This window comes from Pelobates fuscus, chromosome 9 (genome assembly GCF_036172605.1).
Source record: "Pelobates fuscus isolate aPelFus1 chromosome 9, aPelFus1.pri, whole genome shotgun sequence".
Classification (NCBI taxonomy): domain Eukaryota; kingdom Metazoa; phylum Chordata; class Amphibia; order Anura; family Pelobatidae; genus Pelobates; species Pelobates fuscus.
In genome coordinates this window covers 51,879,703-51,905,037 of record NC_086325.1, presented here as the reverse complement: position 1 = coordinate 51,905,037, position 25,335 = coordinate 51,879,703, and the positions used below count along the sequence as shown (strand labels likewise).

The 25,335-nt window shown below is 39.4% G+C and overlaps 1 protein-coding gene across 1 annotated transcript in view; it reads right to left on the bottom strand.

The window, feature by feature from the left end:
- Positions 1 to 1,469: 1,469 nt before the first annotated feature.
- Positions 1,470 to 25,335, bottom strand: part of RADX (RPA1 related single stranded DNA binding protein, X-linked) — a 46,704-nt gene continuing 22,838 nt past the window's right edge. Inside the window, exons 4-14 of the mRNA XM_063431960.1 lie at positions 25,072 to 25,180; positions 23,579 to 23,670; positions 23,350 to 23,472; positions 22,247 to 22,354; positions 21,170 to 21,337; positions 19,410 to 19,579; positions 15,550 to 15,713; positions 14,164 to 14,243; positions 8,440 to 8,715; positions 6,722 to 6,889; positions 1,470 to 2,809 (exon numbers count right to left, since the gene is read on the bottom strand). Of these exons, the coding sequence (XP_063288030.1) occupies positions 2,667 to 2,809; positions 6,722 to 6,889; positions 8,440 to 8,715; positions 14,164 to 14,243; positions 15,550 to 15,713; positions 19,410 to 19,579; positions 21,170 to 21,337; positions 22,247 to 22,354; positions 23,350 to 23,472; positions 23,579 to 23,670; positions 25,072 to 25,180 (1,601 nt within the window). The 3' untranslated portion in view covers positions 1,470 to 2,666. The remainder of the gene's footprint in view (positions 2,810 to 6,721; positions 6,890 to 8,439; positions 8,716 to 14,163; positions 14,244 to 15,549; positions 15,714 to 19,409; positions 19,580 to 21,169; positions 21,338 to 22,246; positions 22,355 to 23,349; positions 23,473 to 23,578; positions 23,671 to 25,071; positions 25,181 to 25,335) is intronic.

Here is a 25,335-nt window from a genome sequence, read left to right as displayed (position 1 = left end):
GAGTAGATAATTTCAAGAGAGGATTTTGGACATTCACGAACAGATAAAATAATATACACTGAAGCAAGGGAATTTCAATTAAGACTTGTGAGATGCTGATCAAGAATAAAATCTGATTGATGTTTTTGAAATTGGAGATTTATTTTCACATACTGCAGCAAAATCAACTGGCTGCAGTGAAGGTTTTTTATATTTGGTTTCCTGTTCATAATATATTGCCTGCGTTTATTATCTAAACCAATGACTTGAAAATAATAACACCGTTTAAGAAGTTTGAGGTGCAAAATTAAATCCCCAGTTTACCTTGGAATACTAACTCAAGGTATTGGAGGTCCATCGCTTAAACTCAGAAGTTACTTCGTAATGTCAATGAAACCGAAGTAGAAAATAAACAGATCAATTTAACAGAGTAGAAATCCAGTGTTTTTTTTTTTTTAATCAGAATTCTGTTTTGAAGTAGAAATGAGTGAGGACTTTAAAATCTAAAACAGCATTCGACCAAACATTGCTTCCAAAAAAAGAACTCTTGTAAAGAAAGACTGCTGATGGCTAAAAATGGCCTCATGATACACCTCTGAATATTCAAGGTGGAAGTACAAGTAATATCTGAACATTAATAGCATGTCAATATGCATATTGGCTCCACAACATGCTTTGACAGTTTAAAAAAAAAAAAAGGAAGAGCGTTCTTGTAGCTGCAATGTCATTGTGTTGTTTTTTTTTTCCCCATTTATTTTAAAATTGTACAATATTCTACAAGTCTAGTGGTATTTTTTCAATCATTTTTTTCTAACCTTATGAATATTACCATGTCCTGTTTTAAAGCACAAGAAAATAATACACTTAAAAGCAGTCAGAAGTGATAGTAACAAGCAATTCATTTTACTGAACTCATTCTCATTGAAATCATTGTGTTCTATTAAAATAACAGACTGCTTCATACCAGGAATATGATTGAATTATTCTCAACAAAAGGAATCTACGGTAATCATTTTAAACAGTCCACAGCAATATTAACGTCCAGAGGTGCACATGCAATGTTTGGCCTGGGTGAGGGCTGGGGAATAGCCTTTTTTCCCCATAGAAAACTAAAAAACAGTTCCTAGATCTCACCAAAAAAAATAAAAATCCCAGTGGGCCACTATAAGTCTGGAGATCAGTAAGACCATTGGCCACGAGACAAAGCACAAACGAACACATTGTTGATCTAAGCTAGGGCCCTGAAACATTTATTCCAGCTGCCTTACTTCCCAAGTAGTGTGCAGACAGATATTCCAACACACTGGGTTGACTGTGTTAGGATTCACTGTTCAATGCCTTTCCCTACAGTGGGATATCTTACATATGATCAAAAGAGATGGATTATCAGTAGTGAAAAACAAAAAACAAAATGATAAGCTCAGAAGCAAAGCAATGGACAACAAAGAAAATTTTATTTTAAAAAGTTATAGCTTAAATGTATCAAAAAAAAAAAGTAAAAGTAAATATCAAAGCAAATATGCCGCAGCACATGTAAGAAATTCAGTGTTTAGAAATTGACCTTACACAAACAAACTTTCAGTTCAATAACTGCCAATAAAATGTGTTTGCGACCCAGAGGGAAATTGGTACTTGGAAGGAAGTACCTGTTTCGGTTTGGCTCCAGCTCCAGTTAAGAAAATGTAATTTCTAAACAGATCACGTTGACAATACATTACACATGGTTGGAGAGAGCAAGTACACATCATTACAAGCGTGAATAGAAAATTTATCAGTTATTTGAAAAGAAATATGCGCTTAAATAACAGAAAAGTGCATTTTTAGAACATGCCTATTTAAGTACAAATAGCATTTCTGGAACATGTATTATACTTGGATTTAAACCATTATTAAAATAACTGATCACATTTTTCATAATTACGTATGCAAACTCTGCACTCTGCATTTTGGAATACTTACTAACTACATTTGAATCTTGTGGGGCAGGAGCCCAATTCATCCAGCACCCATCAGGGCAGTGCTTCCTAAATATATTGTTCACATTTCTCAGAATGACACGGGATACAATCTTCATTTAGTTACTGCAAGGACACTTTTACATGGACTGGCTTCACTATGTAGAATTTAGAAAATATAGAACAGTGCCTATCACTTGTAATGACCTTTCAATTAAATACTCTACCCACTTTCTTTTATACATAACTGTGTCACTGTCAAGTATACTGAAAATAAATACCGTATATCATAATTAGCAAGCATCATAAATTAATGAGACTGTTAAATACTGTATTTAACTTATGAGTTACAATTCAAAGTATTCACAGTGGAATGTGAGATTACCAGAGTTTTAAAGAAATAGTGCAAGCAATGGTAAAGTCACACACTTCAACTCCCCAACATAAAAATAAAAAAGTTACACTGCTGCATAATTTAGCCCAATTACATACCGTATTTTAAATAGTATTGGTTTTAAAAAATATAGTTTTTTTTTAAAGAAAATGCTCAACATTTTCTCCTTTTGTAAACTACAAGAAATACACTTTATTCCACAAAATGGGATCTGTATTAAGTGCTTATGTATTAAATATTTCTATTAATGCAATATCCTAAAATATTAAAAAAAAAATGAGTAAAAATGTGAAATAAAAAATATAGTGATAATGTACAGTACAAAACGAATGATGACTTCAAGTTACGGGTACTGCTTCGTCAACAGGATTATAAATTCTGTTAAGGCAAACTTCCACTTTATCTTCTTCCAGGTAAAAGATATCCAGGATACAGATGACATGTAGTCTGTCATGGGCACGCACAAAGTTTGCAAGTTCACCTAAAATGGAAATAGAGGCATATTTAATTATTAGCATAGCTACAATGACTTCAGGACAGTAGACCAAAATACCAGCAAAAGGTGTATGTTTTTAATGTCCACTATAGACACCTGGGGTCCTTAACAGCACTATGAATTAATGAATTTGTTTGGCTCTATTAGCTATCTCTATTTAAAGGATGATGGGGGGGAAAGTAAATGGTAACCGATCAATGATCTGGTATGACAATCTTTCTCTGGATCATTCTGCCTACAGACAATAAAATAAATTATACTTAACAAAAAGGACTGGACCTGCACTGCTCCAGAAGAGCCAGATAAATGCACAAAACCAACCAGGCACCAGCACAACCTCAATGAATATCAGACAATCCAAGAAAAGGTTCAGGCACGTGGAGCCAGTCAAAGAGAGTGGGAACTTATTTGATGTGCATAAGCCATATGCATGCTTGCACAGGAAATGGGTAGCATATCTGATGTGCTACTTTATCCATTCTAAGAAAGTTATGACAAAATGTGCTTTGTACTATATGAATAACTAGAAACAGAATTAAAGAGACAAACTCCTAATGTGAATCAAAGACACAGCAAGTAGATTGTTGAGCAACTTGCAAAAATGTATAAAAAGTTAAAAGTAGAAGGCACAAAGGAAATGTAAAATTAAGATCAGCTGTACTTTCATCCTGGACATAAAAGAAAAACGACAAAGGAAAAAAAAAATATCACACAAAAAAAAAAAAAAAAAACACATCCTTCCCAACATAAAGATAGAACAATCCTGCTATGGCAAGACACAGAGGCTCATAGTACTTTACCCTTTCTTTACTGTCCACCAAATGCAACAAATAAAATAGAAAAAGAGAAAAGTCAACTTATATATTGACCCCAGCAAATCCCCATTCTGGTCCCTGTATAGCCAAAGACCACCCCCAGTAATTCCTCTTTTTTGCCGCTTCACAAAAGTCCATTGTGAATTCCATTATAGCTGCTATGGCATCAATGTCTTCAGTCTGCCGCAGACAATTTCTCAAGCCATTAACACTCCTGCCCAGGGGACAAAGGTCCCTGGGCCATGCACCTCCTGTAAAGATAGAACCCCGCTGTGAAAGCGCCTAAGATGGCAATTTCCAAATTGAAATCAAGAACAGTTAGGAATCAAGGTTCCCAGGCCATCCTGAGAGCGTGTTCACATCATGCAAGAGACTTTCCGCTCTAGAATGGGCGCGTTGATGGAAATATTCTAGAGCACAGTTAGAGAGTGCCGAAATCGTGTCTAGAGAGGAGGCTGTGGTCAAGTCGGACAGCTATTTTGAGTACCGCTATCTTGGTGGCAGAATTGCACGACCCTCTAGATACCCCCAAGGGCAAATTTCCAGGGTCTGACCCTGTGGACACGGTAGACACTCTTCTGGATCTGCTGGGTGAGCCACTCTTTGACCCGAATAAACACCATAATCCCAGGTCGGCTGAGTGGCTCCCTGTGGATCATGTTACCCAATATTTGGAGAATTGGGTGAGACGCACCTATGGTAAAGTGGCCTGTAACAAGCTCAGGGCTGAATGTCCAAGCCTGTCTGTGACACCCCGAGTTAGATCCTAAGGTGACCCCCCCTTTTTTTTTTTTTTTTTTTAATCTATGTTTTTTTTTTTACTCTATACCAACAGCTATGATATCTGTATGGTTAGCCCTGCTAAATTCTAGGTTTTAAGACTTATAGTGGTAAATAGGGGTACTAGCAGTTACAGGATGGAACCCCCTGTAAGGTGGTATCAACATTCAAGTCATGCTAAGAGAAGCATTTGAACATATTTGGGCCACTTGTCAAACTATTTGACTGGAGGAAGACATCAGAGGCGAGAATTGGATGGTGACCCAGAGGAACTTCAGGGGTAGGTTCAAAGGGCGATTTGTAGCTGGCAATGTGAACGCCCAAGGTCTGTTGTTCAGGGATAATTTTATGAAAGACCTGGGTAGATTTGTGGGAGCCTAAATGGTCCACCAGACCAAGAGGCTATCTAGCAAACCACAATTGCACAGACATGCACCAAATGAGATGAGGCTCCTTCACACAACGCAATTCCTATCAGGAGAACAAGTCCTTCTTCCCCCTCACAAGAAACAACATGGCGTTCCAGAGGATATAGAGGTGGTGCTGGTGCAAGACTGTGATTAAGTAATCCATTAGGTCTATCTTATGCCCATGTCTGTGTAGGGCGGGGCAGACTCCTGCAAGTTTTCCAAGCCTGGTCACGCAGAACGTCAAATAGGTGGGTACTCTACACAGTTCGAGGCTACTGCATATAAATTGGTTTGTGTGCCTCCCCCTCCTTACATTTTATTTTCACGGCAGGAGGTTGATCGATGGAAAATTGCCAGCTCTTCTCAAAAAAGAAGTGATTGAACTGGTTCCTCCTTCAGCCACAGATTTTGTCAGAAACATTTTTCTAGTCGAGAAAAAAAGGTGGCCAGATGTGACTGGTTATCAATCTTCTAGCCCTTAATGCTCAGATATGTTACAACCACTTTAAGATGGAGGGCTTATACTTTAAGGGACATGCTTCTCCAGGAAGATTGTCTGGCATAACTTGACCTAAAGTACTCATACCTGACGGTGCTCACGTTTTAAGTGTCCTCAATTCGAACTCTTGTTGGTGCCTAGGTGTTTCACCAAACTTCTTTGCCAGTTAGTGGCTAGGTTGCGTAGTCGGGGCAGTGTAGGTGTTTCTTGCGACACCTACAATGGCCGATAGATCTACCTCGGTTGATCATTTTAAAGAAAGCCTGTGAATTGGCGAAACGTATTAAGTGCATTTTTTAAAGATTTTTTTTAATAAAAATAAAGAGTATACTTTTAAACTTCTTTGGACCCTCTTAATTAAGATTTTATCCAAGAGGACTCCATAAATATCCTTGGTGGGGATTATACATTTTTGCTCTGCTTTTGTGTGTACCCCTCTTTTTATTTTAATACTGCTTTTTTTTTTTTTTAGCACTATTGGTTGTTTTTATTCCTTTTATGCCACATCTGCATGGGTGAGCTTCTACTACCAATGCCAGGACTCCCATACAGTGCATCTGGATCCTGACACACTTCCTGGCAAATTGTTGCTGTACCAGTATATACACAGACGGGGATCATACCACCCAAGCGCTACTATTTGGAGCTGATCAGAAGTGCGTTTCTATATTTCCTTCACCAAGTTCTCCTGCTCTTTTATATGCACTGAGCACCATCTGGATCAGAAGACACTTACAAGGCGATGCAACCCTCTTTCTTCATTTTACATTGGTGGAGTGTTGTGTATTTCTGTTATTGTTTTTATATGCTGGTTTGTGAGTTATTGGTTCATGATTTTATCAACACTTTTATGAACTTTTTTTTAGCAAATTTGAGTAATTTGCACAATGGGTGTGCATTTTTTTTTAGTTTATTAACCGATGAGCTCCTGTTTCTTATGTGTTGACAGCGTGATTTCACGATGACCGTCCTACATTCTGTGCGGCTTTGGATGGAGAATCTTCATTTGTTGAAATTCGTGTTCCGGTTCCTCATGAAATCTATTAGATTGATCCCAGCATAAACTCTTTCATTTTGGATGTCTTGGACTGTTGAGGTTTGCCTTGTTTTTATTGTTTCTGCTGATATTGGTTTATTTGTTCACTGTCAAAAAAAGAGGAAGCACTGGCGGTGGTGCGTATGTTTACAGGGACCTGAATGGTGGGTTGGCTGGAGTCACGCTATATGTTGACTTTGGGTATTTTCTTTGCTGTTATTGGTGGACAGTAAAGAAAGGGTTAAGCAATAATAGCTTCCATGTCTTTTATAAAATCATGACTTTTCATCATAAAACAGCTAAATCATGTAAATCCCTCAGCTTAAAATGGTCTGTCTAAATCTGCTGATGTCTCACCTTCAGAAAATAAAGAGTGAGTTGTCCATCCGGTATTATTATTTGTGGACGTTCCGGGACAGGGAATCTGGTCGGTGCTTGGCACCCGATGCATTGTAAACACATATGAATTATCAGAACACAATACAGGAAGAGCAACAACATCTACTGCTAGGTTTTGATTTATGCCTGGAAAAGGAATGATATTGGCTGTTAAATTAAGGAAATCCTAACCATATGTTAGTGTACAAATAAATACATTTTCCACAGTAATTATAATCAAGTAGGAAGTCTGGATACAGTCAACACCAGCCTACTATTGAACCTGTTGCAGAGATGAATAATTATTATTTCAGCAGCTTACACTTCAATTACCTATAATTATTATGCATTATATTTGAATTGCTAAATTATAATTTTAAATATTGCATCTCTCACTGGTTAAATTCAATTCCCTGCATAATTATATTGTATTACTTAACCCTAACATTTACAATCAATTTAAACATGTAACATCATGAATAGTGTTGTCAGAAACTGTTATTATTTTAAAGCACTACTACAATCCTGCATCTGCAAGCCAGTGTACCAAGCTGAAATACTGGTTTTCAGAGACAAATTATCAGTGTTCCATTCTATTCAAATTTACCCCATCCCAGTGCAACTCTGCAGTATCACAGACTCTGCAACAGAAAAGGCAGACCGCTTTCCCCTCCTAAGCAGTCTGTGATCAATGCTGAACATAACTAAAAGAACGCCACCCCCAATTTCTCTTTTTAAAGGACCACTATAGTGCCAGGAAAACCACTCGTTTTCCTGGCACTATAGTGCCCTAAGGGTGCCCCCACCCTCAGGGTCCCACTCCCGCCGGGCTCTGGAGAGAGGAAGGGGTCCCACTCCCGCCGGGCGGGGAGCTTTCCTCCTCCTCTTCTCCTTCCTCGCGACGTCATTGGCTGAATGCGCAGACAGCCACTAGAGGCTGGCTTAACCCTCAGTATAAACATAGCAGTTTCTCTGAAATGTTTATAAAAAAAAAAGGGTAAAAGCTAGCTGGACCTGGCACCCAGACCACTTCATTAAGCTGAAGTGGTCTGGGTGTCTATAGTGGTCCTTTAAGTATGTAAATGAATGCAGTACGAAAAGCATTCTGAAACCTCAGCATTAATATCTAGACAGGGTATATTGCCGCAGAAAGATATTTGTATTACATTTGCCACCATAAAGGGATACTATAGGCATCAAAACAACTTTAGGTTAATAAAGCAGTTTTAGTCTATAGATCATGCCCCTGCCGTCTCACTGCCATTTAGAAGTTAAATCACTTTTGTCTTTGTTTACACAGCCCTATGTCACACCTCCCCTGGCTGTGAATGATACAGCCTGCATGCAAAGAAATTGCTTCATTTTCTATCAGATGTTCATTTACTTTAGACGTTTTTATCTCCTGCTCTGTAAATTGAACTTTAAATCAAACACAGAGTTGAGGATAAGACATTCTAAATTAAACAAAATGTGCAATAAAGGAAGTTTAAGCATTAGTTCTCTCACATGCCGGGAGGTGTGACTAGGGCTGCATAAACAAAGTGATTTAACTCCTAAATAGCAGAAAAAACACACACACACACACACACACACACACACAGACAGACACTTTTCTAAACTGCCCAATTTTACTCCACACGAAATTCTCCCCTACTGAACCCTTCTTAACGTTAAAGACAAACACTAAAATAACTTACTGAGTATGGTCAGTTCACAGTGACCAATGCTGTTGGCAGATGTAAATTCTTCTATATTCTTAGAATGGCACATTGTTGTTGAACATTTTGCAGGGTGGAGATTGTAGTGCTGCATAAGAATATCCTTATGAGTATAGTCAAATTTCCGAGGGCTGCTTCCTGGGAATACCTGGTTATAATGCAGGTGTTCTGTTATGCTATGGGCAACTTCTGACCACAGATCACTTTCCCATAAATCTTTTGATGATTTGGAAACATAATTTACCTCTTTGTTGCCTATAAAAAGGTTGCAAAATATATAATTAAAAGTTGAAGGCAATCTGTAGTAAATATCTCTTGCTTTTGAAAATATATATATATATATATATATATATATATATATATATATATATAATGAAAAAGTTCATTTAACAACAAGTAACCAACAGAATACTGGAAAAAAAATCATTTTGTGATAGGTTTACATGAATTTGGTTTAAATTACAGCAAAATTGTTGTCTTGTCTGCCAGGCTCAGTCAAATAAAAACCAGCGGGGGCAGTGAAATGTACCTTCTTATACTGTACTATGTTCCAAAAGTTGAAAGTGCTATACAAAGGGGGGGGGTCTCAGGATGTGTGTATGCATATTTTATATTATAAAGTATACATTATAGACTGAGTAAAACATGTTGTTTGTAGAAATACAAATGCCCACCAGACCTCATTAAGCTCTCCTATAGCATATAAAAAAAAAGTAACCGTTAAGCCATCATTGCATGCTTAATTAATTCACAGAGGGATCAATTTTACACTATATTTTATTGAGCAACATCAATTTAAATAGTACAGTTGTTAACTTAAACCACACACATTAGCTTTTGTAATTTGCCATACGAAATATAGTGGCAGATGTGAAATTGAGACGGCCTAGTGAAAATGATACCCTTTGGCATGGATTGCAAAAGATAATATTTTCAATATTGATTGCAAAGGACAGCAAACAAAGATGTTTTAGGAGCACAGTTACTCAGATCCACAATCAAACAACATGAACATTAGGTAAACACAGTAATAGCAGTGCAAGGTTTATGGCATAACCATCATATAAAAGCTACAGGTTATATTTAACTCATACGCCATAACCGTTTAACAGACAAGATATTTTACACAATAATGTGCCAGTTATTCTGGATGCCAAATAACCGTTCATGTACAATTGTGAACCTTGCATGACAAGATGCTGAACAGTACCACAGTAAAAAGTTCATACAGAAATTAACAAAAGTTTAGGCTAGTAATTTTTTTTTTTTTTTTTTAAATAATACAGACATTATTGATCCCTGCAGAAAATCAGTTGAAAATAGTTATTACAATAATAGATTTCATAGGAATCACTAAGAAAAAATATGGGATTTGTCTTGTATTGCCATTTTACTAGTGCAAAATATATTATTTTCGTGAAAGGCTGCAGGGAAAGATGGCGGAAAACCAAGAACTGTTATGCTTGAATTTAAAGCTGCCTTTTGATTGGAGCTTTGTGTCTATAAATTGTGCAGGTGAGAATAAGTTAATGGCAGCATCCATTGTACTTCAAAATACAGGACTCCTTTGGCATTAACAGAAAGAAAGCCATTTTATATAAAAGGAACTTAATAGGTCTGTTCACAAGTACTGAATAGGAGAATGGCATTTGGTTGTCCAAATTAGTCTTAAACTAAAGTTTGTATTGTGAAACCTATTTGGCTACTCATATAAGAGAAACTTATTTCACCTGCATTTTCACTTCGGTTTGTCTGCCATTGAGTTAAAAGAATTTAAATATCTATTTCAGTTTGCTTATCTGGCTATTCACAGACAGCTGAAATTAAACTTAATCCCCTTCATTAGTTCGACTCGATTCCTGGACAAGAGGAATTGTATTTATAGACATCAACCCTGAGTCAATCTAATATTGCCTAGGGCTGGATTTCCCATTAAAGAGAGTAGGCACCAGCTTACAGGCACCTGTTCTGTAGGAGGTACACATTCTCAGCACTTATAATGTGCCTTTTGGGAGATTAAGTGGACTGTTGGAGATTTATAAGTACCAGGAGCCTTGGCCAGCATCCTCTGTAGGTCAGTCAGCCTGCTATGCTTAAAGGAACACTATAGTCACCTAAATTACTTTAGCTAAATAAAGCAGTTTTAGTGTATAGATCATTCCCCTGCAGTCTCACTGCTCAATTCACATACAGGAGGCTCTCACAGGGTCTAACATAGCAGGGGATAAGAAAATCTTAATTAAACAGAACTTGCAATAAAGAAAGCCTAAATAGGGCTCTCTTTACAGGAAGTGTTTATGGAAGGCTGTGCAAGTCACATGCAGGGAGGTGTGACTAGGGTTCATAAACAAAGTGATTTAAGTCCTAAATGGCAGAGGATTGAGCAGTGAGGCTGCAGGGGCATGTTCTATACACCAAAACTGCTTCATTAAGCTAAAGTTGTTCTGGTGACTACAGTGTCCCTTTAATAGCAGATCTGAGGGAGAGTTAGAGAGAGTGTAAAACGCAGTGCTGCCCAAGATCCTCCAGTGTCTGTGTGGACAGGAAGTGGAAGGTATCACTTCCCATCTGCTACCAACACCTCTCACACAAGGAACGCCTTGCAGGAGTAGCATGGAAAGCACTGAGTGATGCACATTATGTAACAGCTACTGCAGCACAACAATCAATTATAGGAGTCTGACAAGACTACAGAAGACATTGTAGGCTAAGTACTCCACATGCCCTAACCATAAATGTAACCCCCGTCAAATTGAAAAAACAAAACTTTACCTTAACTCTAGATTTAACTCCTCCTAAATACTAAACACCTCATGTGGGGGAGTAGGGGGTGCCTTAGAATTATAGGCCTACAGGAACAGGACATATAATCTGGCCCTGATGTTAGCCCCAAACCTTCTTACACTGTAATAATACCCCAAATCACTCTTAACTTTTTCCCTTGTAAAAGGACATTTAGCGGTCATTTGGGTATGACTGGAGTAAAGCTAATATTTCCAACTAATCTCCTTGCTGCCACGAAATTCATTTTTTAAATATTAGGAACCCATTTGGCTATATGAGGTTTAATTTTTTTCTAACTGTGAACTAAATGAATTTTAGCAGACAAATTTAAGAAAATTGTGCCAAATTAAAGGACAACTTTCACCTCAAAACTATTTTTTTTTTTATAATAACTCAATTTTTAAAAGGAAATCTATATTTTTTAATGAAGTATATGTAAAAAAGAAAACAAAATGTGAAAAACCTCATCCAATACTTTTAGTGTGACAGGATCCTTCAGCCATATACATACACCTTGTGAGGCAGTCAGACAGTGTTTAAAAGCAGACCGTTAGTCTCTCTGTTATTCCTGCTTCTGTGCAGGGAGTGAAGTGGGGAAGACCAGAGAGACTAACTGTTGAATGTCCTTGAAAGCATCAAATTTTAAATTTATTGAATATATCCCCCCAAAAATAATTTTTGACTACATAAACTTTTTAGGAACATTTACTATGATGATGACTAGAAAATTATTTCAACTGAAGTTGTAGATTTGTATTACAAGTGATATCCATCATCTTATGTATGAACAAACATTTATTTATTTTTAATGATTGGATATATTGTATGTACAGTATATTTCAACCATAACACCAAAAGTTATACTTAGCATCTTAAACGCATTGCATAACGTCTTCGGAAACCAGGATGCTTAGCCGATGCAATCAAACATGCGGTCGACAGGTAGATCAGCAATAATCAAGAAGATGTCATTTTTAACCATGCAAGTAACAGTAGAAATGTTGGTAAATCCAACGCTTCTATAACTATCTCTCATTAAAATTACTGAGCGGTAGGATCGAACGGTCCATGATTAATACTGCAGTAGTAATGTTTAACTATTAGCGGGCAGCTCTGAAGGTTTTGATGAAGTGTAGCTTTGAACAAATTTTTCCTGATTCATAAAAGGTTATTATAAATCTTATTATTATTATTAATTTTAAATCAGTTTGGTCTATGGGTGATACACTTATTAATCCTAGCCACCAGATCTACAAGCAGGGGCGGGCTGGGAAGGGGGGCAGGGAGGCAATTGCCCCCCAGGCCGCCCTAAACCCAGGGGCCAGGGCTGCCCACATCCAGCAAAAAAAGGAAAATCTGAATCCCCTGCCTCTGATTTTTCAACTTACCTCACTCTTCCTGTAGCCTGCAGTCAGTGGAGTCGGCCGGCCTCTCCTGATGATGTCAGGAGGAGGGGGCGTGACTTTCACTGCTCTTCTCCCAGGACCGCTGGGGAGTCTGGGAGAAGAGCAGAGGAAGCCACACCCCCTCCTCCTGACATCATCAGTAGAGGCCGGCCGACTCCACTGACTGCAGGCTCCAGACTTCACTGACTGTTGCTTTATGCTGGCTGCTGCCCACCCCTCCCTGGCCTAAGGTAAGACTCAGGGAGGGGGAAATACACTTTAGGTTTTTTTTTTTATTCCCCTCCTCAGCCCTGCCCCCCCTTCCCCCCTCCTGAGCGCCTGTCCCCTCCTCAGCCCTGCCCCCTCTCTTTCCCCCTCCTCAGCCCTGCCCCCCTCCTCAGCCCTGCCCCCTCTCTTCCCCCCTCCTCAGCCCTGCCCCCCCTCCTCAGCCCCTGTCCCCTCCTCAGCCCTGACCCCTCTCTTCCCCCCTCCTCAGCCCCTGTCCCCTCCTCAGCCCTGTCCCCTCTCTTTCCCCCCTCCTCAGCCCTGTCCCCTCTCTTCCCCCCTCCTCAGCCCTGCCCCCCCTCCTCAGCCCCTGTCCCCCCTCCTCAGCCCCTGTCCCCCCTCCTCAGCCCCTGTCCCCCCTCCTCAGCCCCTGTCCCCCCTCCTCAGCCCCTGCCCCCCCTCCTCAGCCCCTGCCCCCCCTCCTCAGCCCCTGTCCCCCCTCCTCAGCCCCTGTCCCCCCTCCTCAGCCCCTGTCCCCCTATTCAGCCCCTGTCCCCCTATTCAGCCCCTGTCCCCCTCCTCAGCCATCCCCTGTCCCTTAGTCAGGCTCTGGTCCCTTAGTAAGGCTCTGTCCCACCCTTTCCCTGCTCCTTTTTTTCCCCCTATCAGCTCCTGCCCCCTTTCTCAGCCCCATGCCTCCCACTACAGCCCCATAACATCCCCACTACCGCTCCTCTTCCCCCAATTGCAACCCATATCACCCACACCACAACCCCTTTCCCAAATTGTAGCCATCAACCTACTTAAGCCCCTATCCCCCCCTACATTTCCTAAACCCCCAAATTACAGTTTATACCCTCCACTACAGCCCCTGTCCCCCCACTACAGCCCTGTCCCTTTACTCAGCCACTGTCTACTGGTTTTAAAAGTGTAAAGTTTGGGTGTATGTGTGTGTCAGTATGTCTGTGTGTGCCAGTTTGTGTGTGTGTATGTCAGCCAGTATGCCTGTGTGTGTGTGTGTTAGTATGCCTGTCTTTCTGTGTGTGTCTGTGTGCCTGTCAGTGAGTGTGTGCGTGTGCCTGTCATTGAGTGTCTGTTTAGGTGACTGCTCCCCCCCCCCTCTTTCAATCACATGGGAAAGGTGTTTTTACTCTCCTCTTGGTGCAATGGGCCACTTGACTGGATTTGCCCCCCAGGCCAAAGGCTGCCAGCCCTCCCCTGTCTACAAGGCTCACAAAATTATCATGGAGAACATCCCCTCTGTCCATGTTAGAAGAAGAGACAAAGGGGTCTTGTAAACAAAATGTACCTGCTGCATCATGGGACTCCTTGTCACTTCCCTCTAGTTCGATTGCTCTAGGCACAAAATTACTGTCTTCATCTACATCACTGAGAGAAAAGAAAACAAACAAACAAAAAAAAAACAGTGATTCAGTGTTTTAATCTATAGTAAATCAGATTTTTGCAACCTATGGAACCCCCCCAGAAGGTTCCCTTTGAGAACCATCTGTTAAAGAACCTGGTATGCTAACTTCAGAAGTTTAATGAAAGCCACAAGTACATGTTGGGTAAACAGGGAGATATTAGTGCTAGTTAGCTGGAATACTAGTTGGTGCTAATTGCTCTGAAGTAAGTTAACAAGCAGTGTTATCGGTGAGTATAAATGTAACTAAAAGGAAAGATTCTACATTATTGAAGGATGTAGCATACATTGGGTATTACGAAAAAGCTCAAAAATATATAGTTTTTTTCATCAAAATCATAAAAAGAAAATCTAATGTTATTGAAGTTACTCTAAAGTTTTACTGCACTGCTAGAGAATTAGTGCAAGTAGGCAGAGATCAGATTCCTTTAATCTGCTTCAAAGCTGCATGGTGCATTACATAACATGTTTTAATTGGAATGGTCTTACCCCTTGGAAGTGTACAACATGGATTTGAGATATAGCGAATCTCACAATTCTTTCTAACCTAAAGGTGTCTGTTGTAGAAGGCCGATTTACTTAATAGGACAGTATAATATTTTATTTGGTTGGCAAATACACAAGAAAGTGTACTTGATATGAGGACGGTGTTTTGGACAAAGGCACATTGAAAGAAATAATCTCAAGGCACACTTTTCTGTGCCTTTATCAGCACCTTTTAAATCCGACATTTACTTGGTATCTTAATGGAGAGATTTGTTTTTTTTGCCAAATTTACAAAACTTGTAATGTCATACGACTTCCAATTACTTCACCTAATTTAAAGGACAACTAAGCTTGAAAGGAAATGACATAATACATTCCATGATCAATATGTGGTAGGTTACAATTGCCAAGCCAGATGATGCAATCTTTACAAAAATAAAACTAGTAATTCAGGGGATGGAATTATGGAGGCATCCTTGTATAAACAAAACAAAAAAACAAAAAAAGCTTCTGCTTGGCCCTTATAAATACGACGCTTGGATCTAGAAATAGACAAGGCAGAGCAGGACAATAAAAAATATTTACACTGTTACTAGCAAAATTCGCAGTTTCTAAACTACAGAGTGTTTTTTATATTATTCTAAAAACACTGTGTGTGTGTCATAGATGATATTGCTTTAGGTTTTAAATACTTTTTTTTTTCCAGTATACTTCTCTGTATAGGAAAGAGGCACATAGCATTTTGAGACATGGTGAATATAACACCCCTGTGAAATATTTCCTTACTAGACTGCAGAAAGTTCATGTGGTCTTTTTCTCTTCATTACAGGATTCTTGCCTATGCTTTTTGGTTGCAAGCATGGTACAACTTCTGCTTCTTGTAACAGTAAACCCGACATGCTTTCTTCTGCTGGCTGCTTCCCTCCTTGATCATTAGGAGCAGGGTATCTCTGCAAACAAAATTACAGGGAATGTCAGAATATCAGACTAAAGCAAGTAACCACCCTAATGTTAATTCATTTAAAAATGTTGGAGCGGTAAAAGTGCATCCAATACTGTTAAGAGGGGTACATGCCAATTTTATTTTGAAAGACTATCTCCTTGAGGAATATCCAAAATTTACAATTGTGTATACCTTGCTTAGAATTTATAAGGGTGCTTCCAATTTCATTATTCCCTTGATAGTGTGTGCATGGCTTATTAGATTATATAGGCAAGTGGCTCGCCTGTGCTTTCACTATTCCCATGTGTCCATGATACAGCAGATATCATCGCTAGATTTAAAGACATTTCTTACAGTAACTCTGAGACCCTGTTAGCAACACTAGAGGTGAGAAATTTGTACATTGTGATCCCAAATTTTGGGAGAAAAGGGCGATTGTTGTGATTTGTTGGAAGGAGAGAACTATCGTGGCACTCTGACAAAATTTATATTTTAAGTCCTTCAATTCACTTTCAGCATGAGCATGATCTGAAGATGGATGTTACATGAAACTAGGCATGTGTAGAATTTACCGGTAGGTAGCTTTTTAAAATCTGTCCATTCAAAGAGCACCTAAGAGATACTCAGTATGCTTCTTGAAGTGATATTTGAAGTACCACTTTTTATCTCCAATAGGGCATCTCAATTGGATGCCCAATGTGTGATAATTAAAAAGTTTTAAAATCTCACAGAAATCCATTATTTGTAGTGTAGCCTGGAGGTAGTGCACCAAGCTTAAAATTAAATAAAAAGTTTGCAAGTAAAATTCTGGCCTTTTGTTATGCTTATTCTGAGTCAGGAGTTGAGTCAGGAGTTGTGATGATTTCCAACTCCTGAATTGTGATTCTTTTTTTCCGGCTCATGAGGTATCCACAAATGTAACCACTAGGCTACAGGGTAACACACAACTAATGGAGCCTAGTTTCAATACTAGCACTTCGCATGTCTGCTGTTAAAGTGTCATGTCTGTTCAAAAAGGTTTCCCCCCCCCCCCCCCCGACCCGCCACACTGACATGTATGTTGAAGCATGCTGCCGGACAATCCCCGGGAATTCAGATACAGCTCTATTAATGTATTGTCCTGTATCCTCAAGTCTTCTCTCTTTTTTTAAATTGACTTTTTCTGTGCTGACTGCACATAGCATCATATGTCAGAGCAGGAATAACTCATTAACCTAAGTAATTTCCTTCATTCTAAGTAACAAGCACAAGCAATTTCCTGCATGCTAAGTAATACGCAATATGTTTAATCCCCTCAGTGCCAGGATGTGCTACTCACATTTCTTTACAATGTGCTGGCCATATCTCAGCAAGTCAAAGCATTAAACCAATAAAAAAAAGTGGTTTTATTTTAAATTTTAATATTTTAGACAAAATATACAGAGGTGTGGTTTCAAGACATGGGTGGAGTCAAATTATGTGGGTGCAGTCTGGCACCATGTAAAAAACTTCCCTAGCCATCACTCCCGAATACAAATATATTCTTCCAGTTATTGGTGGCAAGATCATTAAATAGATTTGTTTAATTTGACTTCTAGGACACTTGTTTTGTCCAATCCCTGCACCATATACAATTCATTAATACTATGTATTACATACAATGCTATATTACTACGTGAATGCACCTTCCTTCGTATGCAAATAACTGCTGTTCTTTTATTACACAGGTGAATCACTGAACAGACGGTAACCAGTTATTGCGGTGTTAATAATCTAGTGCTGCACTTTTTTTTCCCCCTCCCTTTCTGTACCATCATATTCTTTTTTTCTTACGCTTCAAAATAAAATAGGAGTCTAAACAAGAACTCTTGACAATGGATATATTAGGCACCAAGACCACTTCATGTCAATGAAATGGTCTGGTTGCTTTGCACCTGTCATTTTAATCATGCGAAGAAAAACACTGCAGTTTTGGAGAAACCAAATTTTTCCCCCCATGGCTAACTCCACCTCTAGCAGCCGTCTCTTAGACAGCCACAAGATGGAGCTTCCTGGTTAGTAACCAAGTAAAACCAAGCTACTTGACGTTCAACATCCTCACGCTATGCAGGAAGACATCCAATGTCATCTATATTCTATGCAGGAGGACGTCCAATGTCATCTATATCCAATGCAGGTAGCTCTGATGTGAGTGCGCCTGCTTTGAAACCTATTACTGCAGAAACTTAAATGTGCAAGTGCAGGGCCGTCTTTAACAAGGGGCAAACTGGGCAGCTGCCCCGGGCCCTGTTGCTCCTGGGGGGCCCAAAGCAGCTGCCCTGTGGGCCCCCTGCCCGCAGCCAGGTCTGAACAGCCCACGGGATACTAAGAAATATTCCGGTGGGCTGCTGCAGGTGAGGTAATCAAGGGCCCCCGGCCCTTTAAGAGAGCTCCAGACCGGGCCTCTGTCTTCCTGCCTGCTGGGAGGAAGTGTTGTGAGGTCACTTCCTCCCAATTAACTGAGTGCCGCTGGGGAGGAGGAGGCATACAGGGAGAGAAGGTGACCAAGAGAGAAGGTACAGACCAAGAAGAAGAAGACTCCCATCAATCTCAGCCATCCAGCTCCCACTGGACTACAGGGAAGCCACACTTCTGTAAAGGTAAGGAGGGTGGCTAAACTATGTAAATTGATATGTGTGTGTGTGTGTGTGTATCTGACTGTGTGTGTATCTGACTGTATGTGTGTGTGTGTGTATCTGACTCTGTGTGTGTGTATCTGACTCTGTGTGTATCTGACTGTATGTGTGTGTGTGAGTATCTGACTGTATATGTGTATATCTGACTGTGTGTGTATATCTGACTGTGTGTGTGTGACTGTGTGTGTGTGTGTATCTGACTGTATGTTTGTATATCTGACTGTGTGTGTGTGTGTGTTCTGACTGTGTGTGTGTATATTTGACTGTATGTGTGTATATTTGACTGTATGTGTGTGTCTAAATGTGTGTGTCTGACTGTATGTGTGTATATCTGTGTGTGTGTGTGTGTATATCTAACTATGTGTGTGTGTGTCTCACTGTGTGTGTATGTATCTCAGTGTTTGTGTGTGTATCTCACTGTGTGTGTGTATCTGACTGTGTGTGTATGTGTATCTGACTGTATGTGTATATGTGTATATCTGACTGTGTGTGTCTGACTGTTTGTGTGTCTGACTGTGTGTGTGTGTGTATCTCACTGTGTGTGTGTGTGTCTCACTGTGTGTGTGTGGGGGGGGGGTGTATATCTCACTGTGGGTGTGTGTATCTCACTGTGTTTGTGTCAGTGTTTGTGTGTATATGCGTGTGGAAATGCATACATCCCATCTAACATTGCACACAAATACATTCCGGGGGAGAGGGGGTGGCGGGGGGGGGGGGGGGGCAGGAAAGGGGGGGGTGGCAGGGGGCGGCGGGGGGGGCAGGAGGGCAGGATCCAGGGGGCCCAAGCAAATGCATGCCCAGGGTCCAATCAATGTTAAAGACGGCCCTGTGCAAGTGGATTGAGCGTTCAGCAGAGGCGGCCATTCCTCCTTTGTGACATCGCTGAAGGAAGAAAGGTGAGTATATCTTATTTTTTTTAAGCAACCAGGGGCACCTAAAAAAAGACTAGGGACTGAAAAACTATAGCATTAGGGATTCAGAACACAATCAAATGAATGTACATTACTAGAATTTTTTATGAAAGTATTATAATTCACTGGCAATCATACCATTGATGCTGAATGTGCTTCTTTGTCAGGGGTATTCCTGGCAATATCATTGTACTCTACATATCTCAAAGCCACAATCACTCCATGAATTGCAATGCGTTTGTGTTCTCTGTAGTGCAGATGTTCAATTACATTCCTAAGTTCACCAAAAGATGTCAAAACAGACTCAACTGTTGCATGGTGGAGAAGAAGAAGAAGAAGCACAATTAAATAAAATACAATGAGTACATTAACCTTTTACAAATTACATTAAAGTACATTATATTGCAATACATTCGCAATACTAATTTTAATGAAAGACCAAAACAAATGTACCCGATTTAAAGGACACTCCAAGCACCAAAACAACTACAGTGCACTGTATTGATTGTGGTACCAGGAGTCCCTTCTTATCTTGGGTCTGCCGGTCACCGCATCCTGCCTGTCTGCTGGCTGAAGTTCTCATCAGTGAGGTAAGCCTGGCAGTGCAGGGCATAACTCGTAGGCTAAGAGCGATCAGCTGATGCTCTGGGCCAATGAAATAGCCCTGCACGGCAGAGCTTGGCTCAGGAGAGCTAACTGATGCTGCTAGAGGTCTTGAACTGCTTTTTGAGGATAAACTACTTGTCCCATAAACACTATACAAACAGGAAAATTACTTTAACTTTCTTTTCCTGAATTTAATATTTTATTATTTTAATGCACAAGCTATACATATAATAACATTTTAAAATTTTGGGGTTACATTTAAAAAAACATCATGCTCTGAAAACAGGTATGTAACTGAGCTCCAGTAGTCCCGACTGAGTAACTCAGTCAAATTTGCTTCCTAACTGCAATCACGGACGCTGGAGCCCTTCAGACTGTTGCTGCAGCTTGACTGGGGTATCTGCGCAGCTCTGCCACAATGGACCAAACTGCTGTGGTTATAGCGCTCTGCAGTGAGAGACCCTTTCTCCTGTGAAGCAGTGATTACGCATAGTTTTCCCCACACATTAGGCGAGACTGAATGTAGGGGAATAGAGAACAGCTTTATTGTACACAGCTTTTTATGCACAGAAATGTGTACATACACCAGGGGGTCCTACATGCAATGCAATGGCCCTTACCATAGTCTCACCTGGGAGCCCCTCTTCCTGGAGTCTGGATTGCATCATCCCCAGCTAATCAGATATACACCCGGCTGTGCCTTTCCAAACCAAGAGACAATATGTACAAAATGTCCTTTTGGTCATTTCTGTCCATGTGGTGATAGAGGTCAGTGACAAGGTGCAAATAAGTAAAAGAGACAGAGTAATCAATGTAATTTGGCTCTGGTTCCATTGGTTTTGTCCCCGTTTTACTACTTTAGACCACTTTCAGAGCATAATGCGTTTTAAACAGAGCTACCATTGTGTTATAGAGTAGCCCTTTAAGGACACTGGTCTCAGATCATTAAATGCAATAATTCTCTGATGACATGTAAGTCTTAGAGACTGACTTTCTAATAAGACCTATATAAATGAAATTGAAATTTCGGCTACATGTCCAAGTGAAATACAGGTTTGTCTGTGAATTTTAAACTGGTGGAATATTTTCCTTGATGTTTAAGTCATACTTCCCAACTGTCCCAAATCCTCCAGGACATTCTTGATTGGGAGCCGTGTACAACTGTTCTAATTTTCTGATGTATTAACAAAATTATAGAGTTCTGCCATTGCTTATTATTTGTAGAGTTGGAAGAATGGGAAACAAAAGGCCATGCAATCAAATGGCCTCACAGAAACAAAATCAGAACCAACCTTTATTTTCATTGCAATACTTCGTGAAAGTTGCTGGTGTTAGAGGGAATGGATGATAACCACCGATCAGAACTTTCTTTTTCACCTCGGCTTCATTTTGAGTTTTCATCCAGCTGATAAAGTTTCTTACTTTGCGATCACTGATATACGGCTGTCCTTTGTGGTGACCTGTGACAAAAATAAATAAATAATGTAGTTAAGTGTAAATTATGAAGTCACTACTAACAAAAAAAAAATACAATAAAAAAATAGCAGTAATATCAATACTTGCTTATCATAATGAAAGTCTTACGGAGACTGCAACTAAAATATCAGTAATATAGTGCCACGTTGTGATTGGGGTCTAAAGCCATGTTAAGAAGCAAATAGTGGGCCAAGGTTCACATGTACAAACAATCTAGCTCTGGCAGATCAACATAGCTCAAAGACAATAAAAGCTACCCCCCTCAATATTTCATAAAATAAATGCCTTTGTGGTTAAAGTATACATGACAGTGGCAGTATATGGACAAATCCAGCATATGGACATGAATGAACAGAAACTATTAATGAAACACTCCAGCATTGTAAAATATTTATTTATAATAGTGAAGGGCTGTAAAATCTCCTAGGCCTTCTAACCCTGCCAATAAGCTGTAAAAATAAACGATTAACTTCCTTCAAACCTAGCAGCTCTGCTACAGCAGTACTGCTGATCTCTCAGTTAATTAAATGCTTCCCATAGAGAAGCATCAGGAGACCAGAAACATGGGCGGCAATTGGTGTGCTACAGCAGAAATGCTTCTCGTAGAGAACCCTAGACATAACAATCAGCAAAACCACTAACCAACTAGGGAGGATGCAACCTTGACATGTTATACAAGTGATGACTTTAGTGGAAAATCAGCACATCCATAATGCTAACCCCTAAAACACTTGAGCAAGCTGAAGTGATTTAGGGTTTTAGAGTATTCTTTTTACCAAAAGTCAGTGATCTCTTGCAGTCAAAAAAAAAAAAAAAAAAAAGCCTTTACCAATACATGAACAGATTATTAAAGACAGGAGAGAAAATTGTGTATTATTATATTTTTTTTTTACCAGATATAAAGACCTGACTCTCATTAGAAGTTGTAAGGAACACAGCACCGGGAGAGTCCAGAGGATCTTCTCGGATAACTCGCATCTGTGTACACACTAAATAAGACACTAAAAATAAAAGAAATACATTTTGTAAAAATTCCAGTTGAAAAATTATTGTTTTTGTCTAAACTTAGAGATAATGGTAAATGGATCCAGCATACCTTCAATACTTCATGCTTTATAGCATAGTGATCAATTTTAATAAATGTACCAACATTTTGATTTTTTGAAAAATAATTAGTCTGTAATATATCTACCCAATCAGGTTCTTAAATTTAATGTTAGAGCGTTCATTGGTCTTATTTAGATTCAGCTTCCATTTCCATTTATAAACTACAAACAAAAAAGAACAAAAAAAAATGACTAGGTTAGTCTTTGTCAAACGGTTGCTCATCCTTTGGTGAAAGCATCAACTTTGTTAAACCCCCTGCAGCTCATAAGAGGATAAAAGACCTAGGGCGCATTGAATTCAGAGTTCGGTGTCATTATACTGCATTTGAGCATGCTGAATGTAAAGGCTATCACTTTTCAATGCTCTTGGATGTGGAAGTGCCTCTAGTGGGGACCTTTGGCAAAATGTAAACAATTTCAGTCCCCTAGATCAGGGGTAGGCAAACTACATCTCCCCTGACGCTTTGCCAGCATACTGAATGTAAGAGCATGATGGGGGATATAGTGCACAAAATCTGGAGTGCCAAACATTGCCTACCCCTGCTCATTCAAGCAGGATACTCATTAACCTATTGTTCCGGTCAAATGTAATTGTTTGTCTCAATTATTGTTAAACTCCCTCCTTTATAATAGTGTAAAGTGCTGCAGAATAAGCTGGCGCTATATAAATGCTGATAATATTAATTTACTATTATTATATGCCATTGGAGATTGTGGTTGGTCTTGAACTTTGCTCCACTTTTCAGATCGCAGCACTTGAATCATGGATCTCCCTACAGTTTTCCCTCAGAAAGAAGTTGGTTTAAGGAAAACATGTGACATTTTTCTATATACAAGTAATTTAATCTTCCAGATAAAAAAAAAATTAAAAAAATTATTACGGTCCTTACTTGGGTGTATCTTTTCAAAAATCTCTGGCTGTGAGGTTGCAAATATTTCAAGGAGAAATGGTTGATCTGAGGTCCCATCAATGATCTGAACCCAACGATATAACCAGAAATCCTCGCTATCGTCTGGTAAGAAGAAGGAGAAAACAAACAAAAACACACAATTGAGAAAAACATAAAAAGTCTTTAAAAATGAATATCCATAATTCATTCAAAGTAATCATTCTCTTACCAGAAAATCTTTTACGTTCACACCTTCCTACAAAGTTTACAAGACCTATCACATCACAGACCTTGTTGTGAGGTAGATCATTGAGTTCCGCTCTATAACAAGAACAGTAAAAAAAATCCAGTATTACTTAAACCCAGTACCAATTACTCATTACACTGGCTCTACATAAAATACACTTACATACCACAATCTTGTACAAATAATATTTCAGCTGGTGAACAAGTCCTTTACATATAACATTATGTTCTATCTATGGAAACTTACAGGAGTATTAAAGTTTAGAGGTGAAAAAGAAAAAACCTTTAAATAAAAAAGTCCACTTATGGGACAATCACCAACACAAAAGAAAGAGCCAAGAGATTCTATTAAACATACATTACCAGACCTTAGAGTGGTTGCTAGGTTTTACATAAGGAGTATAGAATTTAGCCTGGCGAGAAAACAAGGAGAAGGATAAAAAGGCCAAGAAAAGGAGAAGGTAGGATAAACGAGCACACACAGCCAAGGTCAAGGATTCCAGAGATAAGTGACAAAAAAGTAAAGATACAATGCAAAGTCAATACCAGAAAACACAATGAACACTATAACACACTCTATGGCGAAACACCTGGCACAGCGACTGGGTGCCTCCGCCACTCTCTGCTTCCTAGTGTTTACAGAGTACTCCAAGCACTCCACCAGACACCATCAGCACTGTAAACAAGTTCCTGGGTGGTCTCTGGTTAGCGCGGCTTTTCAGTTCCCGAACCACATATTCCCAATTGCATGAACAGAGCCTTTTTAAAGTATATTAGCCAAGGTCTATTGTATGGGCCATAGTCCTGAGGCAGGCAAGCAGGCCCCTCCAAGAACATGTGGCAGAGGCATTTCTGCCACAATTGCTACAAAGAGCATTACAGGACAAGGAATTGGAGTTGTAGACAACTACATTTAATGAACAATCACATGATATATTTTCTTAATTATAAGGTCCACTTGCCAACATGGAATGCTAGTTTTACCTACACCCCTTCTGGACAGCCTTGCTAATGTTTAATGAGGACATTCCATGTCAGAGTAGAGTATATTTGTACCAGATTGGGGAGAGTATAAAGATTACTTTTGGCACTTAAGCTAAAAAGCAGTTAAAAGCAGTCTGTAGCTACTTCCTGCGGGCTGTGAGGCTACTCCATTATCATCAAATTAAATATGGAACCAAAAACTATGGATGTCTTGCTTCATCAAAGCAGTGATCTACCACCTCAACAAGTAGATGTGTGCTTATTATATTATTCCTACTCTTTCCAGAGGCATTTTATTTAGTCTTACAAGGAATGCTAAACTGGATGCTTGCAGCTTCACAATATCTAATCTCTGAAATAAAAAAAATAAAAAAAATGATGAATATCCATCCAGTGCCTGTTTTTGTATGCAGAAATGGGAAGTGCTCGGTTTACGTTGACATGATTTGGAAAACCACTATAGATATAATAGGTAGAGAATATAATACTCGCCTTGTAACAAATTGGTACGTGACTGCTGGCAATCTCCACTCTGGTTTCACAAGGTTTTCTTTGATAATGTTAATACTTGCTGGGGGATCTCTGGCATTCAAACTTATCTCTGTAAATAAAAATAAATAATGTCAAAACAAAATGTTTGATGAACAACAATTCATTCCAAGCTGCAACTTGGTTTTATAAAACAAATATTAAATAAAATGCACCAATGACTTTCTTCCTTCAATGAGAGAGATAATTTTTCAAACGAAATAGTGA